The following is a 19103-nucleotide window of genomic DNA, read 5'->3' as shown; positions in this document are numbered from 1 at the left end:
AGATACATACTCCCAAATGTGCTAAGCATTTCAGAATATCCTGGATTTCCACACAAAAAACTGTTCTTAAAGCAATTTTCTTAGTATGTTTTTATCTTGCAGAATAGGCAATGGATGTAGACTCTATTTGTAGTATTGCTCCAAGGCTCGAATTCTACGTATGATTTGAATCTGAAAGATATTTTTTAAGTTGCTGCAGACATGACATAAGCAAGAAAGGCTTGTGTGCTTTAAAAAAAAAAAAAAGTCTTCTTGTAAGACTTAAAAGGCTTTTTTGAGAGGCTGGTAACAAGTACCTGTTCAAAGGCTAATAAATATTCATATCTGGTTTTGTAGTTTCCTTTTTTTAAAAGATAGAAAGAATTAACAAACTTTCTGCCAACCATTTTCTTCTCACAACAATGAGCACTGCATTAGTAAACTGTATGCATGCACAGAGAGTTCACAGCCCCATTTCATCACTTGAGCCGTAGCTCATGCTGATCGCAGTACATCACTGCTACATCCCATACTTTGTCCTTCTGTTGCACACATGAACTTTGTGGAAATCTGATTCCACAGGCTTTACTGGATTATTCATTACTTGCATGTAATTATTAATGAGAGGAGGACAGGGTCTGGAAAAGAGTTATACTGCTGAATGTGCATCTGCACTGAAAAGAGCAAGTAGTTGGAATGAAAACTTTTGTTGAAATCAGGATCAACTTCAAGTGTTCTTCCTTTTTGGGGAGGGTAAGGCTGTTCAAGGGGCAGCATCTGTGAAAAGGATTTATTTTTATGGCTTTTTCTGGAGGCAGACAGGAAAAGATCAAGGTAGTTCTCAGGGATTTTTTTTTAACTTCACATCTATAATATATGCCACAAAATATATCGTCAAAATATGGTTCAACAAAGGAACTCATGGCTATTGTTCTTTGGGACTGATAAATAGTTTTAAAGTTTCCTAACCTTGTGATAAGAAAACAATTGTTTTTTTCCTGTCACTGTGGGGGGATTCTGAAGTTACATAAATGGAAATATTTGCCCTGAAATATCCCCATTATGCATCTTAATATTGTAACTGGTGACTAGATGGAGTTCTGATGACATAGTTAAAATAGTGCTTTTAAGAGTAATTACTGATTTTTCTCCTGAAGCAGTAGGTGGTCTGCCTCTTATTATGGTTTTATAATAACAATTCACTCTTGATCTCCTTCCTCATTTTCCCCCCCTTTCCAATAGGAAGTTGTGTCAATTGTGTTGCTTCTTCCTCAGCTCCAGCCTGAATTTACTCCTGGCCAGCTGACAGGTACTAATTCTTGTGACAATATTGCCATTCAGCTCTTCTGTTACTCTTATACTGTTCCTGTACCTTGCTATAGGCTGTGCAGATGATTAGCCACCTTGCTTGTTCTACCACTCCCAAGCAGCAATGCCGATTGCCCTTTGTCATGGAAGACAGGCAAGTTACAGCTCTATTTAAACCAGATTAATGCTTGTGCTTACAAGGCAAATTAGCAGCCCTACAGCAGCTGCCAGTCACACCTGAAGAGTCTTAGAGAGCAAAGCTGGACCACAGCGGTTGGGTTTTCGGGAACTGCAACCAGGTCAGTCAGCTGTAGCAAAGCGGAGTCCCTGGAGCCCATCCCTCCCTTACCACCAGAGCTCCGCTTAGCTGCCCAGATGTGGAAAGGACCTCTTGGGCTCCTGATCCCAGCTCCCTGCAGACCCTAGTAGTATTGCTACTGTTTTAAAAGACGTGGGATTTTATACTTCTGTTGTGAGGCTTTTCTAGAATGCACGCTGCCATACTTGTTGGAAACATCGTTAGGCGAGGTATAGCCATAAGCAGCAAATACCCACTTGATCTTAGGACAGCTTTTCTCCTTACCTCCTCACTTTTCTTCACCTGTAACATATTAAAGCTGCTGTACCTAGAAGATGAGCTGCACTTCTTGCTTTGCCAGGCCCAGCGAGCAATGCCCCTGAGACAGACGTGCGGCATACGCACAGATCCAACTGGTTATCGCCAGGCTGCGCCAAGCCCGGTGCCCGTTACACCGCACAGCACGCCTCCTGCAGAACTGCTCCTGAAGACACGCCAGGCACAGCCTGCCGCTTACACCCAGCCACGGAGGTCCCACGGCGCTGCAGATCCCTTCACAATAGGAGAAATAAAGGATTAAACAAACCCCGAGGCGTAGCTGAAATGGCCGGAACCCGAACCCCCATACCTTAGCGCGACCATCCCCGTGGGCATGGCGGGGCTCTTCCTCACCTGCTGTTCTCACCGGGACAGAGAGACCGGTCCCGGTCCCGGTCCCGATCCCGATCCCCGATCCCTGCCCGGTGCCCGTCGCTCCCCGCTCGCCCCCCGCCGCTGCCCGCGGGGCGGCGCAGGACGCGCTCCGCAGCCCGAGCATGCTCAGTGGCGGCGGCCGGCGGGGCCGCGGCTCTGTCCCGGCCTCGCTTTGCCCGAGCGGCGGCGCCCGGCCGGTGGCCGCTGCCTGGCGGGGAGGCGTCGCGGGCTCGCGATGGGCAGCCGGGCCACGGAGGGCGCGGGGCCGCTGCGGCCGCCAGGTGGGGGCGAGGGGCGCGGAGCGCTGCGGGGGGGTCGGCGGTGCGGGGCGGTGCGGGACGGTGCGGGACGGGACCGGGCAGCCTGAGCGGGGCCGCCGCCGCGACTCGGGGCTGGAGGGGGAGCCTGCTTTGTGCCCTGCCTGCCCGGCAGGTGCTGCCCCTGTTCCTGCCTCAGCGAGGGGGTTGGAAAGCGGAGCAATTTACTGCGATTTATTCCCCAGAGCCGGGAGGATGGGGGTTTCGAGCAGAATTTTCAACCCTGCTTTGCGAACTGTGCTGTCCTCTCTCCGTTTGTAATGCGTACACATCCAATTTCTCGTTTCAAGAAGACAGCACGCCAGAAGCGCTTGGTGAGGAGTCGAGGAGGCTTACCAGAGAGCAGCTATTCACAATGGTTGCAACAGCTTCTATAAACTTCAGTTCGATGATATGCTTTTCAATCCTGGGACCTTTTTTCCCTGCGGAGGTAAACAATTTAGCCGGCTATTCTTTAGATTTTTATTTTTATTTTTTTGCACACTGAAACTTCTTTTAAAAGGATCTCGGGCACCACGGGACCTTTATAGCTGTGGGTAAGCAGAGTTTTACTTTTCAGTTATGGGAATTCGTAGTGGTAGCCTGATGCTGTCCAGAATAGCTCAGAGCGCATGTAACAGTGACCTGGATCCTGGCCATGGACTAATTTCATCGTCCCCATGACCGTAAAGGAGACAGCAAAGTAACGATATGACAGAGTGTACTTGCTTGGTTTCACGTGTGCTCAGGCTTTCTAATCAGGCTTGTGCTCAGCAGCCATTTCCTGCAGTCACCTCTATGGGTGTAGCTTCCCTGCCGTCTCAAGTCTGAGAATCAGGTCTCCTAGTTGACATCCAGCTCTTAGTATGGTAAGTCACAAATTACTGTGAGTTATACAGACAGGATAGATTAGAGATAGAAATGAAATATTGTTTTGCCCGGTGTTGCATAACAGTCTGGGGGTAGAGTTGAGATTAAAACTTGAGCCACGTCCTGACTTGCATTTCAGTACCTTAATCACTCAAGGACTTTTTATTCATATCACCCTCTTTGTTAACTCATGCTTGGCCATCATTCCCTGTGTTAAACTTACTGACCTGGTAGCTGCAGGAAAAAACACAGTCTTTGTTCATGTTGAATGAATGCAGTGCTTAAATATGGGATGAAAAAAATTGCCATTATGCCTTTGCAACAGAAGTTCATTTCTCTCATGGTCAAGTTGTTCCCAATTAATAACAAAAATATGTTAACATTATTTTTGCTGTAAATATTCCAATGTACTGCTTGTACCTAAGTGTGCTGTGCCAGCTGTCTAAGTCAAAAACTTGCCTGGCACTTTTTCTCACAGAATATCACTACTAGGAAGGAACTCACAAGGATCATTGAGTCCAACTCCTGGCTCCGCACAGGACCATCCAGAAATCAGACCTTATTGTCTGAGAGCATTGTCCAAATGCTTTTTGAACTCTGTCAGGCTCCATGCCATGACCACTTTCTTGGGGACCCTGTCCCAGTGCCCGACCGCCCTCTAGATGCAGAACCTTTCCCTAACACCCAGCCTGACCCTCCCCTGTCCCAGCTCCATGCCGTTCCCTCGGGTCCTGTCGCTGTCCCCAGACAGCAGAGCTCAGCGCCTGCCCCTCTGCTCCCCTCGTGAGGGAGCTGCAGGCTGCCATGAGGCCTCCCCTCAGCCTGCTTTGCTCTGGGCTGAACAAACCAAGGGACCTCAGCTGCTCTTCATACATCTTGCCCTCTAGACCCTTTAGACGAGGATAGCAAAGATGGTGAAGGGTAGACACAATACAGTAAAGTTAACAGACTTCTCTGTTCACTGCCTTCCCATTGTGTGAGGGATCAAATCTTTGTAGGTAGCTCCACTGCACACCAGCTAGAGTGATCGGTATAAAGTCTGGTCACCTGGTCGGTAGTATAACAAACCACAGAGTGTTTCCATTCATTGCAGAATTAATGTTGCTTTTCCTTTGATCACGTATAGCTTAAATAGAAGTGGAAGGTGTCTGAATTGTTGTGGTGTTACCCTGTGAGCACCTACTGCCTTTGAGAACGGAAATTGGTTTGTAACTGCACTGATAGAGATAAAAAGAATGCGCAAAGCATGAATGTTATTCACCCGAGGAATCTGTCTCCATCTTTACTGGTTGTGATCTTTTTTTGCAGGCAGAAAAAAAAGGTGCCAGTAACACAATTGTTGGTCTGATTTTTGGATGTTTTGCTTTGGTCAATTTCTTGACTTCTTTAATCTTGGGAAATTATGTAAGTATAATTGCAGCTGTGACTTATTTCTGTGATGACACAGGTTGCTACATGAAGATAGTTCTCTAAGGGTGAGAAAAGAGGTGTCTCTTCAGTAGTACTCTTGGAAGGTTGTCTGCAGTAATTGGAGTCTGGCCAGTCAGTCTGAATTTGACCTAGATCTTGTCAGCACCATTTCAAAATTGCTCTTCTACAGTTTTTGAAGGCAACATAGGGTGGCTGACATGCAGCTGTTTTTTTCTCTGGTTAACTGTTTTGTTTGCTTCAGAATAATCTGCTCATCAGTTTTCCTTTAATTTACCTCTCTTACCCCAAACCCACGTTTTATTTATTGCACGTATTTATATATTCTGTTTGATTTGGCTGTGTTCTTAAGGTGTTCTTTTTCCTTTAGTCTGCTGCACCCTTCTTCTTTTCTGGTATGTTGCCTTTTTCTTAACATTTCCTCCTATTATGACTCTGCTGCTTAACTCAGTTTCACCTTCCATTTCATCCAATCACAATATGAGATAGACGTCTCCCTTTTTTTCAGCTTCAGTTTTCATGCAGATTCAGGATTTTTCTCTATCTGGAGTGATTATAGATAAATTATATAACAGCTGCTTTGGTTGGGCAGTCTCCTTTCACCCCATGGTGAAAGGTTTGTTCCTGGTGATGAGGTGGCTCATCAAGGTGCCACACAAGTGCCATTGGTAAGTCCATTGTATGTGCTTATGATGGCATTTAGCTATGGCACAACCTCACTTGAGTACTTCACAGAAGAGAGAGGGAGAGATCCACCCTCACTTGAAGGCAGGTGAAGTGAACAAGTCTTTATCAACAGAGGTGGACAGTCCAGCAGTCAGAAAACTTGAGTCTTTCAGTGAAACTTGGCAGAATTCAGGTTTCAGTAATAATGGCTGAAACACAGGGGACTCTGTCCAGGCCTGAACAAGAAAAACCATCTGAAATACCTGCTTTCCTTAGGGGATGTTACAGCATGGAATTAGAACCTCAGGTGTACTTTGTTACTGGATTAAGTTAGTTTTATGGCATGCCTCTCATCGTCCTTTACTATCTAGTGATGGAGTCTGAAGTGAAGGAAGATGGGGCTGTTTTTCTGGTAATAAATGGGGAGGCCTGAATTTACCGTGTCCCCTATTCCAAAACTTCCTGCTATTAAAGGCCTCAATAGATTTACTTTAAAATTGGCTTCCATTGACTCTTTCTGAGCCATATACGTGACAGGTATTGCTGACTTGGCACTGCTGACAGTACTGGAGGGGGAACGTATTACTTCTTGCTTGTAATGAGGAATGCTGCTGCAATCTGCTGCCCTGCTGAAGCTGCAGCATGCAGCTGTGAAATAGTTAACTGCACCATTGTCTTACCATTCTGAAAACTGGGTTAAGTCACTTAACCCAGTCACTTAACCCCAGTTAGAATATTTTTAGGTTCAGTATTGCGCGAAGACACACAGGCAGGAGAATTGTCTCCAGATCTTTTAGTTAGGCTATGAAATGCCAAAAATGTTTTGTCTTAACAGTAGCTTTGAGAGATTTTTGAAATCGGCTTGAAATAATAACGTCGAAATGATATTTAATTTACAGCTTACACAGATTGGTGCAAAATTCATGTTTGTGGCAGGGATGTTTGTTTCAGGATGTGTGACAATTCTGTTTGGGTGAGTAATTTTTGTTTGGTTTTGTTGCATGTGTCTTCTAATTACCTTAATCCATATGAAAAGATGTTTTCAAAACACAACTGGAAATACTTGAGCATCATTTAGGTTTTGCTTAGGTCACTTAGCTTTTTGCATCTTTACTTTTTATCTATGCCTTGTAAAGCACAGTGAACCCTTCTCCATTTCAGTAGGTTTCAAGGCTTGTGTAGTACTTTGAAAGCCAAGGGGAAAGTTTCTATATATAAAAATAACTTCCATAGTTAATGAACTGTAAGAAATTTGTCAAAGTCCAGCAAGAAGGGAACTACTTATGCACAGTGTTTTAATTGTTGCTTTCTTAATAAAACAACACTGAATGCAAATGACAAGATTCACCTGTCAGCCAGTGAGGCTAAGCCACTCATTTTAGCAAAATAAAAACTTTATTAAAAACTAAATAAGCTCTTATTAGGTAGTTGTAACTCAGTACATCAGACTCCTTGCACAGTTGCTTGGAAAAGCGATGAAATACAACAGAAGGTGGCACTGGTGTTTTTCATGGCTTGGGAGGGCACTACCCTTTTTCCTTCTCTTTTCTAGCACCAAAGAAAGGGGTAAAGGAGAAGGCTGTCTGAAATGGTTTGATAGTTTGAATGACTTTAGTAATGCGATTCAAAATGATGTAGTAATAGACAGTATTGAGTGTCTTGTAATTGTGCTCTTTAATAAGAAATTATGTTTCAGAGCCTTTAGTGGATGACTTGCTGCATCCTGAGAGGTCTGTATTAACTTTTTTTTTTTTCTTCACAGAATACTGGACAAGGTGCCAAGTGGACCAATGTTCATTGGTTTTTGCTTTTTAGTAAGAGCGATGGATGCAATAGGTTTTGCAGCAGCAATGACAGCATCATTTTCAATCCTTGCAAAGGCATTTCCTAATAATATAGCTACTGTCATGGTAAGTTCCAAAAGCAGCGTTACAGCCGAGTTCCCACAATATAATGAATTTGCTGTAGGCAGCCTAAAACCAGGAGGATAAAATATGCTGTTTCCTATGCAAGTGTATTCGAAGTTGTCACGTAGTCTTTCTTCATAATCCAGAATCACAATCCTAAAACAAGCTTAGACCTTAGCAAAACTTCAGCTGAACGTAAATAATCAAAGCAGTGCATGCTGCATATGTTTTGAAGACAGCTGGCTGAATCAATGGTACTAGTTATTGGTTGAAACCAGGCTATTAAAATACTACCTTGCTATGCAGATTATCTATCCAATACTCAGACTTCAAAATAAATGTAATTCTGGCTGCCACACAAGTGGCAGCACAATAAAAATGATACATAAGTGAAAAGTGTGTGGTGATGAAGGTCTCCTGAAGAGAACAATTAGAAATGTAACACAGCTGGTGGCTTGGTAGCTACCTTTATCAAGACAAGATCAAGACAGAGTACTATCAAAAGACAGGTCACTTTAAGCTGTTAGTCCATTTGCCATATTATATATCATGAAGTGTTGTTCTACATGAGAATGAAACCTCTTCAGATTCGTTTATGTAGAATTACTCTTCTTGAAGGGATGTGTTGGAGAGTTCTAGGTGTTGTGAGCTCTGTTTGTGGTGATTGCAGACAGGAGGCAGAAGGAAAAGCTGAGGAGCTGCAGCAGGTTTCACCCTATGATAAAATCACGAAGTCTGAAGGAATGGAAGAGGGATTTTATCCTCACTTCCCACTGCCCCTCATGATAGTGCTGAAAAGTGAAGAGCATTTTTCCACACCTTACCCTTTTGGTATTGGCTTACAGCCCACCTTTTATCTATCCATACCCTAAAGAACGTATGGGGGAGTTAGTAAATGCAGCCACATCAATCAGCCTTGTTGAAGCGGGAAGTTCAGCAACTGTCAACATCCTCCCTCTATGGGAGGGATGTATACACTGCATAACACAAACAGTATCACTTTTCTTAGAATATCAGGTGTACCTTGTCCTCCCCTTACCTGTAATAATGCAGTGCCACAGCACCTCCTCCAGTCCCATTAATTCATTAACTCAGAAGGGCTTAGATGATGCAAAGCCAGATTTGAACTGAAGTCTCACTGATCATAAATATTTTAGTCCTAGAACAGCACAAGTAAAAGCATTATTTGGATGCAATTATGTTAATTTATGGGTGTTGAAGTTCACCAAAATTTCTCAAATCTGGCTAGAAATGTTGAGGACTTGCTAGTGAAATACTGTTACTAGTTATTTCCTTTCCTGCTAGGAAAGGAATACGCTGGGACCCTAGGCTAAAGAGCTTGGCTATTACTGACTGCACCTACTGTAGGGGCGTTTGTCCCCTCTGACTTGTGTCAATACAATTAAAGATATTCAACATTCATGTGTAGATTAATCCCTATGATATCTTTGTGAGTCCTGTAAGTTATCAAAACTTCACCTGTGAGCAGCTATTACCACAAGCTGTTACTTGTTAAAGGAGGGCAGTCCAAGCATTGATTAATTCAGTGTTGAGGCAGGTGGTGGTAACTGGTGGTGTAACACAAGATTTAAATGTAGTTGCATTATTGTCCTTTTAAAGTCAGTATCTTCTAAAAGATACCAGATTACTTTGACCATAACTTAATAATCTGAGTTTTCCCTGCTGCAGTTTCACTGTTATTTCCTGCCCCCTAGTCAGCAAATCCAGTCAGTTGTGGAGAGAAGCCTTTACCTTGATGCATTCGTCTCATGAAATAATGACCCATCCAGGTAGGCTCGTTCAAGACCCACCCCACCACCAAGGCTGTGGGATCGTCTCTCCTCTCTCACATGCCGAGTGGGAGAGATGATGACTTCAGCCTGCGTTGGCCTACAGATGCTTTCCATCAGTAGAGCATTTGTTTTACCTCAGAACCTGGACACATAGGTGATAGCTACGTGGTTAACCCTGCAGTGGGTTTGGGTACAGGTGGTTCACTGCAGTGAAGCAGGAGATAATTGCTGTCCCACAGACAACTGTAAAATTCTTTTTGCTATCTGACCTTTTAAAGTCTCCACTGGCTGTTACCCCTGTAGCAATGAGGTGTCTCTTTCTTTTACTAGCCTGACCACATTATATTGCTTCTCAGAGAAGTGGTTTGCTTTTTGTTGTTACATTGAATTTCTTAGCGTACTGACTGTTTTTTTCATCCTTTAGGGTAGCCTTGAAATTTTTACAGGGCTTGGACTAGTTCTTGGCCCACCTTTAGGTGGCTTTTTGTATCAATCTTTTGGTTACGAGGTCCCTTTCATTACGCTGGGATGTGTGGTGTTGGTCTTAGTACCTGTGAACATGTGCATGCTACCAAAATATGGTAAGCACCCTTCTTCCTGCCTCCTTTGTTTACCTTCATTTCTTGACTATATAACTTCCCTTTAGAAAATTGTCAGCTTCTGGAGTCTTACCCAACTCAAAGGGTTAAATTAACTTGTGATCCTGATCAGGCCCGTGTTTTAATACTAAATAATGCATGCAGTTGGCCTGGAATTTATCCAACATGTCATGTCCATCCCTGTGATGGACAAACAGTAAGAACTCCGGAAGTGAGCTGAGAGAGATTTTTGTTTTGTTGTATCTTCTCAGCTTCAGGGCCTGTGAAGGTTGTATCTTCTTAGTATCATCTGGTTGTTGCACCTATTTGAAGATGGAAATAGGTTTTGCCTAGAACAAGAGAGTTTGACATGTTTGAGGGGTTAATAGTGGTGGGGGGGAAACAATTACAGGGAGAACAAAAGGGGGTTATTTGCACTGAATGATGCCTGATGAAATTAACATGAAAGAATGTTAAAATTAATAAATGAGGTCTTAAACTGAAGTGCTGGAGGTCATACACATTTGATTAGATTTTTAGGTGATCTTGTTTGAACGGATTGTGAACTTAAAGGTAAGTCTTCGCGGAGGATGGCAATTGAAAACTTCCAATTCTGTTAGTCTTCTCTAGGAGAAACTTTAAAATACATGTTTTTCTCACCTGTTTTTTCCATACAAAAGTCTTGGAGGTTAACTTCATATATACTGTCATTGAGAGGAAACTTATGATGGTTAACCAAATGCTGCTGATGATTTTTTTTTTCTGAGTGCTGAAATTGTACAGAATAATGATATTATTGGCCAGTTTGAAACTACATTAATAAATGTTAGCTCTGAGCTAATAGATGCTAATGAATGAACTTTAGTTTATATATATACTCTGAGATTACATTCAACTATTAAAGCACAAACAGCATCAAGAAGAGAGTCTGATTTAGAAATGACATCTAACAGAGAGATCTGAAAGAAACTTCCTGTCTGGAATACAGATAGAACATAACATGTAGGAGACCTGAATGAGTAGTTGCTTAAAAATTCAAACAGATCTCAACTGATAAATAATCATTTTATTTTCAGAGTATATTTCTCTGGTTGAATATGAATGGTTCATCTACGTGGGATGTACTGAGAGATTTTATTCCCCCCCTTTGTTTGTTTTAAAATGAAATGTGTCTATGAGATTTTCATTTTAAAAGGGCTAGCAGAGAAGTAACTGCATTTTCACATACCTAGGAATAGTAAGTGCTTTTGTTCTATTTGAGTGGGGTACGTGCAATTTTTGGAGTCTAAATCGTATACTTCTCTTTTTTATTCAGCTATCTTTTTTTTTTTTCATAAAAAAATAAGCATAATAGTCTAATATTGACTTTCACTTGTTTGTGAAATAAAATAGGACTTAATAGGACTAGAAAAGAGGAAATGCTGATTTATTTATTTATTTCATTTGAAACTTATGCCACTGAAAAGAATGTGATTTTTTTTCCCCTCCTTTTCTGCTGAAACAGATTCAACCCCTAGCAAGGAGTCCTTTTGGAAGCTCATTCTTCTGCCAAAAGTCTTACTTCTCTGTCTTACTATATTTTCTCTAAGTGCGTGCTTGGGCTTTTTGGATCCCACAATGTCTCTGTTTATTCTAAAGAAGGTAAGTCTTGCTAGCATGCAGGAAAGTCCTGACTTGCAGTGAATAACTGGTAAAAATTATACCGTAGTATCCCAAACAACATTAAGTCTTATCTAACTGCATTGGTTTAATTAGCTATTAACTTGATTTCCAAATGATTTGATTTCTACAGTGCTGATAAATCACAGCTTCCATTTACACCATCTGTTGCCACAGCTTCCATTTACATCATCTGTTGCCACAGGGTCTCAGTAACTTTGAGTAAATTTGGGGGCTTTTGAAATATTTGCTTTTTCCTCTTAATTGGCTTTCAACTGCAGAAGCCGTTCTCTGAATAGGCAATTTCTATAAACTAGGGACTTTTTCCTCCTCTCTGAAAGCAACTTCTGTAAAGTTGCAACAGTCATTGGCAGTGGTGTATCTCTTGATGGGGACCCATGTTTTGGGGAGCATGGTGTCACAGCCCAGCTTTCTCTTACAACAAAGCCAAAGTGAAATTGGTTGCAACTATGTAGCCTGCTAGCTGGGTTCTTCAGCACTCATTAAAGAGACAAATGTTTTATTTGCTTTTAATTAATTTCAATATTTGTATTTATTTATATATAATTTTATTTATCTTTCTAATAATGGTTAAGGTAATGAATTTCAGGTAAACGGTTTATGATTCTCTTCCTGCCTGAAATTAAGCAATGCTTTTTGAGTGGTTTACTTATTGTTTTTCTAGGGAATAGCATTTCACAGGTTGTAGTACTGCTGCTACGTTTTCCGGGTCTAGTTCAGCACTAAGAGCGCTCATCCAGGATGGGGAGGAGGCTTGGTGCTAACCTCTTGCACCCAGAGAGATGTGAATGCATGTCTTCTGACACCCAGGCAGGATCTGTAATGATCCCACGGTAGAACAGTGTGCACTGGTGTGGCTCGTTTGCTTTCTCTCTGCTAGCAGATACTTGCCGTGAAGTGACTGCAGCCTTCTTGGCAAGTATTCTAACCACAAAATTAGAGTCATTATTGTGTTCTTGCATATAGCAAGAAAATAGTGAATATTTATGTAGTCTGTGCCACATGAAACACCTTGGAATACCTTGTAACTGGTAGTTAAAACCCTAATGTGAGAGTCTAGTATGCATTTTGTTCGTTATGCATTTTGTTTCAATATAGAGATGTTGCTGCATTAGGAAAACGTAGGCCTCGGGGTATTTGCTAAAAGGCTCTTACTCAATCTCATAAAAATCCTCCTTTGGTTGAAAAGCCATAGTTGTGTTTTACAGCACTGCTTTCTTTTAAGATGCCCTGATTAGCCGTGGATGACTGCAGTGTTTATGCTTTTCAAAATGAAAATAAAACTGAAGCTTGGAGAGGTAAAGACTAAATCCACCTAAACTTCGGTGTGTCAACTGTCTGTTTCGAATGTGGCAGCTATCAGTGTTAGAACCCAGTTGGGCTGGTGTAGGGACATAGTTTGTGCCTTGGTCAGGCCTTATCTGAGTTCAGTCATGTGCGACTTTGTTGCTCCATGTATAGGAACGGAAGAAAACTGGATCTCCACTGATGACTTCAAATACTTGCCAAAACTCTGTATGGTATCAATAAAATACGTAAAATCATGCACAGATGGCAGTTATTTGACCTAAAATATAATTCTTGGATTGCCCTTCAATGAATGTAACATACATGGCTTGTGTGTTGTTGTGTTTTTTTCCTTCTCATAGTTCAAACTTCCAGCTGGTTATGTGGGCTTAGTATTCCTTGGTCTGGCACTCTCGTACTCCCTGTCTTCTCCCCTCCTCGGCCTCCTAAGTGACAAACTGCCAGTGAGTACTATCCTGTTGTTTGTGGAGTGGTAGTAGCACACTCGGTACGTTTAGTTGAAACTGGAGGACTTCCCATATGGAAGCAATGTACATTGGCCTGCTGCTGTAAAGGGATTTTTGTTTCAGGACCTTGCATGGCCACTAAATACTGTCAACTTAAAGGTCGTGTTTCCATCCAATATGGAACAGATAATGGGAAAGCATTTTACAGTTGCTCATGCTTTTGTCCACACCTCATTTTATCTTCTTTTGAGAAAAGGAGCAAGATGCATCTAAAACTGTCTGGGTGGCAGCCACGGCTAATTATCAAGGAAACCCAGACTTGGAAGGTGTGCATGAACGGTGGTGCCAATTCTCTTGACTTTTTTTTGCCACCACCTGTCAGAAACTAATAATGGCCTTTGTATATGAGAATTGCATGCAGTGCTGTATTATATTTCTTATGCTAAGGAAGAGTAAGACCTGAAATATTTTGCTGACAGAGCAGCATTACTCAGTATCCTGAAATCTCTGTATTAAGCAGCGATTGCATTGGTGGTGAGGAAACGTGAATTTGGTAGTTCTTGGTGGTGTTCAGAACTGGCAGAGAAACTGTGTGTAATGGCGGTCTCTAGAGGAGCAGTACTTTTTGGATTATTAGGAAAGACAAAATTGTTGCATTAAATATTCACATTTTTAAATTGCATACCTCTTCCTTTTCTTTCACAGCACCTCAGGAAATGGCTGATGGTATCGGGAAGCTTAATAACAGCCCTGTGCTTTTTCATGTTAGGACCTGCTCCTGTGCTGCACATTGAAAGGTACAGAACTGCCTCTTCTTGAACCTGTCTCCTTAGGTGACGTCTTAGTGATAGCTGTCATGACTGTAGTCATATTTGTCCACAAGCCTATAATTTAGTACCTCTGACCATGAAACTGTGTGTGTGTTGGTTTTTTACTTCTAATATGAGATTATAACTGTAAATCAGTGAAAGCATCTGAAAATTGAGGTGTGTAGCTAAGGTAGAAATGGCAGCTTCTTGAAATGCATCCTTTCCCTCTGCATTTTGTTATGATGTTTGCTTATGTTAATGGATGTGACGGAACTAGTGCTGCTTTTTATTTTCCTTGCCTCCCAATTCTGTGACACTTACACTGTAGCAAACCAAAATCCTCTTTCTGTCTTATTTTGCAGTTTTCTCAATTTCATCAGTATTTATTAACTGTGGGTTTTATATCCATGGCTACGCAGCGCTGTTGATTTTTCTTCTTTCCTTATAGATTACTGAGCAATAATGCCTGGATATAGCTTTGTTTTCAGCTAGCCAAGTAGAGACTATGTCTATTTCACCTGAACTCTGCATTGCCATAATCCTTGAGTTACTTCACTGCAAAACCCTGCTACATTTAGAAAACAGCTGACTAGTCCTTTTGTCCTGGGTTATATACTCTGTTAAAGGTGGTGATGGGCTTGCTAATATGCAGAGTTAGTCAACTCCTTCCTCCTAGACTTCTGCTTTTCAAATGAGCTAGCTTCCTCCTAGACTTCTGCATTTCAAGCCGAGCTGGTGAGAAAAAGAAATCAGTAAATTCTTCAACATTGTTTTTTTTGGGGTATATTACATTAGAGTATGTAATTTTACCTGCAAAATCCTTCACTTGTGTAACAAACTGAGGCTGGAGCTTGGATGTATGTATTGCTGAATTAAACTCGTCTGTCTGCTTCTCTGTGTATTCCTCTTAAATTGAACTGCCTTTGATAGAGAAACACTTAACTTGAGGATTTTTAAAAGCTTTTGCAAAGTCTGTTTTTTTTAAGCATAGAGCTTTATTTTTCAAGCCTTACTGTTCATTTACAATAAAAATATTTTTGGCTTCAAGAAACTTAGTTTTCTGTTCAGTCATGATGAGCTTATATAACAGCCTTCAGTCAAATGGTGTTTGAAAAGTCTTCAGCTGTTGTTTAAATGCCTCTTTTGCAGTCAGCTGTGGATGTTTGTCCTAGTGCTGGTTCTGATTGGCTTTTCCCTTGGCATGAGTGCTATCCCAGTATTTCCAGAGATACTGCACTGTGCATAGTAAGTAACTCTGTCCAACACATCTTCCATGTTACTACTAGTAGGAAGCTCAAGCTGTAATTTCAGAGGTGAATGCAAAGTAGGTTTTGTTGTGGCCTTTTCCCATTTTTGAGACCAAGGCAGTGAGTAAGAATGAAATGTTTCCTCTACTCTTTTGTCTAAGGTTTTCTGACTGAGCACCCAAATAAAGCACAGTCATTATATTTCAGATAAAATTTTGTAAATATGTACATCTGTGCTGCAGGCACAATGAATTGACTGTCTCATAATATGGGATGACCTGGGTGTGGTTTCATATACATAATGATTTATTTAGTAGCCAGCAACTTTCACTGGATTTTCGGGCTGCGTTAACATTAACAGCTGCACGTACAGGAGTTGCACTTGCTCAAAATACAAGGTCTATGATGTAGCTTGGGAACAATGACCTAGAAGGATCTTGATTTACTGTTGTTAGCATGTTCCTCTAGAAATAAGGTCTTCTCTACTTAAAAGCCACCTGTCATTGTTTTACATTTACCATGTGAAATATGGGGACTGAGTAATGGTGTGATGTTAGGAATCTCCCTCAGAAGACATACGAGATGAGAAGTAGCACTGCAGTCCTCCAGAGAAACAGGAAAGAAGAAAGTATTGGGTAAACAGAGATGATTCTGGTGTACACTTTTGCTTGTTAACTATTCATGTTATGCATAAGTTAAAAGAAGGAAAAAGTTTTATAGGAGAAGAATATAGAGTGCGGTGCAGCGATGTATTGTGCTACTCTAACTGGGCTTTCTTTCTGCAGTGAGAATGGGTTTGAAGAAGGTCTGAGTCTGTTGGGGCTGGTGTCGGGGCTCTTCAGTGCCATGTGGTCCCTTGGGTAGGTATACAGTCACCTTTTTGTAAGCTAGTAGTGCTTGCTTGTTCTACACTATTGCGATGTGAAAGTGTGCTAATTGCAAATAGAAGTCACTCACCGCAGTCATTGTATGGACCTTCATTCAAGAGGTTCTTGCTGAACAGGTGCATAGCGGACACGTTAAAACAAAGCTTTTTATCTTACAAAGGTAATGTACTCTGAACTTGTCTTCCTTGAAATGTATTGACCTTCATAGCAAAAAGCTTCAGCGATTAAGTGGATGTTAACTTACCCTTCCGTATGGTTGTTTTGTTGCCACTGGATTTTTTTAATGCATATTATAGACAGAGATGGACTCTGATTTATTTTATTTTTTTCCTCCCGCATTTGTCCTGGTTAGAATCCTCTATTCTCTTTCAACCATAGCTGTTACTCAGGGTCTCTGTTTGCTTAACTTAGCAGAGGGTGTCTGAGTTTCTTAGCCAGTGGTTGCCCTGGAAGTGAGTGAAAGATGCTACCTTCTGAGTGACTTTTCAGAGTTGTCCCTCAGTGGGAAATGAGGGTCCCCGTCTTGGCAGTCACTTTCAGGATGCTTTTTAATCAGTCCTTCTAGTCCTCTGTGAGTTTCAATGGTATGTATTCACACCATTTTTGTAAGCTAGCTGAAGCGCTAGATGTCCTATTTATTTGGTGTAGGGTTCAGTACAGATAAATGCAGCATAATTTTAGCAACACACAGTTTTCTGCTTCTACTAAACATGGTTTTATTATGACTTGTTTCCAGGTAGCTTCTCTAGTTGTACAAAGTTTTATCCTTTCCTGTAGCAAGTGTTGATATCATGTAAGATCTTTCATAAAGTGACAGCAGCAGCATAACCTTTCATGGCATTGTTACACAGGCACAGAGTTGCAGGGATGTTACGTACAGCTCAGCCTTGTAATGACCATGGTAATGAGAACCACATCTGTCACAGTGTGCCTTCCTACCTGCCTCTATCCATCAGTCTTCTGTCTTGAAGTTTGGAAGGTTTAAATTTTGAGAGATGAAGGTTTAAATTTCTTTTATGGTAGAAACAGTCTGTCTAGACACTTTGTTAGAACATTGTCTTTAATGGAGCCCCTAAGCCATCCTGGCTACAGAAAAGAGTGCATTCAGCCTTCTGACATGGATTCTATCTCCAGCTGAGGAGGCATCTGAACGGGTTTATTGGGGCCATGGCAAACAAAGAATTAATACTTACTGTGGATTATAGGCAAGTCAGGTCTATGGAGGACAACTTCTTTCTTGACAAAGGGAGAATCAATGGAGGGAGGCCACAAAGTGCAATAAAACTTAAGCACAGAATATAATCTGTGGGGTTTTTTTGTTTGTTTGGGATGCCAACACCTCGTTTTGATTTGTTGCAGGGCATTTATGGGTCCCACTTTAGGAGGATTTCTAAATGAAAAGCTGGGTTTTGAATGGGCCTCAGCCATCCAAGGAGGATGGGCACTGTTAAGTGTAAGTAATTACAAATGTTTTGCTTTTTATATCTATTGCAATTAAGAACTGTTGCATAAGGTTGTTGTTGTTATGATTGTAACTGACTGTTTTCTCAAAGGGACTTGCAATTGGAATATTCTATATTGCTGAGGCCACAAGACGAAGGTATGCAGAGATATTTTTCTTTATTTTACTTAAAGCAAATATTTGGAAGTCGTGCTTGCCTTGTTTCTTCACTATCAACCTAATAATGAGCAGTAAAAATATTGCTTACATACTTTGTCTCTATGCTTTACTAAATCCTCGCTGACCTAAACAGAGACCTGAACCAGGCAGTGCCTGTTCTATACGAGCAACAGGTCTGTGGCATTAAAGAGCAAACCCTACTTATGGTTCCTCCAGGAGGATATCTGAGAGCTGTGTCAGTAGAAATGTGTGTGAAAGCAATAGTATGTGTTTCTGCGCAATAGCAGGGAGCCAAATTCAATGATCCAGGTAGCTTTTTCCGTGTTACATGTGGGTTTTATGTTATAATGTTGGTATTGCATAGAAATATCTAGAGAATATTAAACTTGTTTCTTCCCTAACATTCTTTCCCTTCTGCAAACAGTTCGAGTTCCGGCCTGCAAAATCCTCCTGTTGATAATGAAGAACGAACTCATCTGTTGGCTAGTGAAACATAGCCAGAAATTATTTTGGTTCTCTATTTACTGTTGTGGTTTAACTTAGTGTCTGAGATGAGTGGACTTAACAGTGTTTCATTATTCTGGAGTCGGGATGCACGACCCCCTTAGTGAACAACCAGTTGTGGTTTAGTTGGAGCTGCATCACTGTTTTGAAACACTAAATGACTGCCTTTCTTTTGGAGGTCCTCATGTGGATTGGTTGCACTGATGAGTAACCCTCAGCTGTTGGCCTCTTTAATTGTATTCCAAATGCAGTGTACCACTGTATGTGAAGAGGTGCGTTTTCAAATGTCTGGCTTTTGTACTTGAGCCTGCTGTGCATTATTCTTGGATAAAGCTACTATTTTTGCTACTGTGATTTTTCTGTATTTTTTAGAAGAAAGGTTATCTTGTAATACTTTAACTGATAACATAAAATGTTGAGACAGCATTTGAAATGGCAAAGCACTTAAGCACAATACTGTTTTCAATAAAGCAACTTTTTTCCTAAGTTTTGTGAATTTTCTTGGATAAGAAAAGTCTTTGTGTTTACCAGCAGTTGTATTATGTGAAAGTGTATGAAAATGGGAAGCAAAGGTAATGAAGAGAAGACATAGCATCTCCACACAGAACTGATTTTCAGTCCTGAATGAGGCAGTGCACTCTGTGTGTGTGTATGTACAAACATGGTAATATTATATATGAAGACTTAGTTTGGTCTGGGAGAGATCTGTTTTGCTAATAATTGCCATCTGTAATATTTGTACTAGATGACTCTGCAACAGTAAATCTATGAGAAGTTAGGACTAC

At 41.3% G+C, this 19103-nt stretch overlaps 1 protein-coding gene and 1 long non-coding RNA gene across 4 annotated transcripts; one reads left to right on the top strand and one right to left on the bottom strand.

The window, feature by feature from the left end:
* Positions 1-385: 385 nt before the first annotated feature.
* LOC121067178 lies at positions 386-2396 on the bottom strand. The gene is made up of 3 exons (XR_005818144.1): positions 2258-2396; positions 1871-2137; positions 386-756 (listed from the first exon to the last, which is right to left on the bottom strand). It is a non-coding gene; the product is annotated as an uncharacterized LOC121067178 (long non-coding RNA).
* On the top strand, positions 2396-18804 carry SLC18B1 (solute carrier family 18 member B1). 3 transcript variants are annotated; one of them, XM_040551331.1, is made up of 14 exons: positions 2396-2559; positions 2886-3025; positions 4753-4848; positions 6438-6511; positions 7301-7448; positions 9663-9819; positions 11321-11457; positions 13146-13247; positions 13956-14047; positions 15209-15304; positions 16092-16166; positions 17553-17646; positions 17747-17793; positions 18239-18804. In XM_040551331.1, exons 1-14 carry the CDS (start codon positions 2514-2516, stop codon positions 18309-18311), a joined length of 1377 nt encoding a protein of 458 aa, XP_040407265.1. In that variant the 5' UTR covers positions 2396-2513; the 3' UTR covers positions 18312-18804. The 3 variants fall into 3 exon arrangements, with proteins under 3 accessions (XP_040407265.1, XP_040407266.1, XP_040407267.1); XM_040551332.1 differs by having other exon boundaries at positions 2402-2559; positions 2889-3025; XM_040551333.1 differs by lacking the exon at positions 4753-4848 and having other exon boundaries at positions 2403-2559.
* Positions 18805-19103: the final 299 nt, after the last annotated feature.

Source organism: Cygnus olor, chromosome 3, assembly GCF_009769625.2.
Source record: "Cygnus olor isolate bCygOlo1 chromosome 3, bCygOlo1.pri.v2, whole genome shotgun sequence".
Classification (NCBI taxonomy): Eukaryota; Metazoa; Chordata; class Aves; order Anseriformes; family Anatidae; genus Cygnus; species Cygnus olor.
Note: the sequence above shows the minus strand (reverse complement) of the source record. Positions and strands in the feature narration are given on the sequence as shown.

Coding starts and splice junctions, on each gene's coding strand:
- SLC18B1 (XM_040551331.1), top strand. CDS start 2,514: ATGGGCAGCCGGGCCACGGAGGGCGCGGGGCCGCTGCGGCCGCCAG. Junction 7,449..9,662: donor ATAATATAGCTACTGTCATG/GTAAGTTCCAAA, acceptor TTCATCCTTTAG/GGTAGCCTTGAAATTTTTAC. Junction 13,248..13,955: donor TCCTAAGTGACAAACTGCCA/GTGAGTACTATC, acceptor TTTCTTTCACAG/CACCTCAGGAAATGGCTGAT.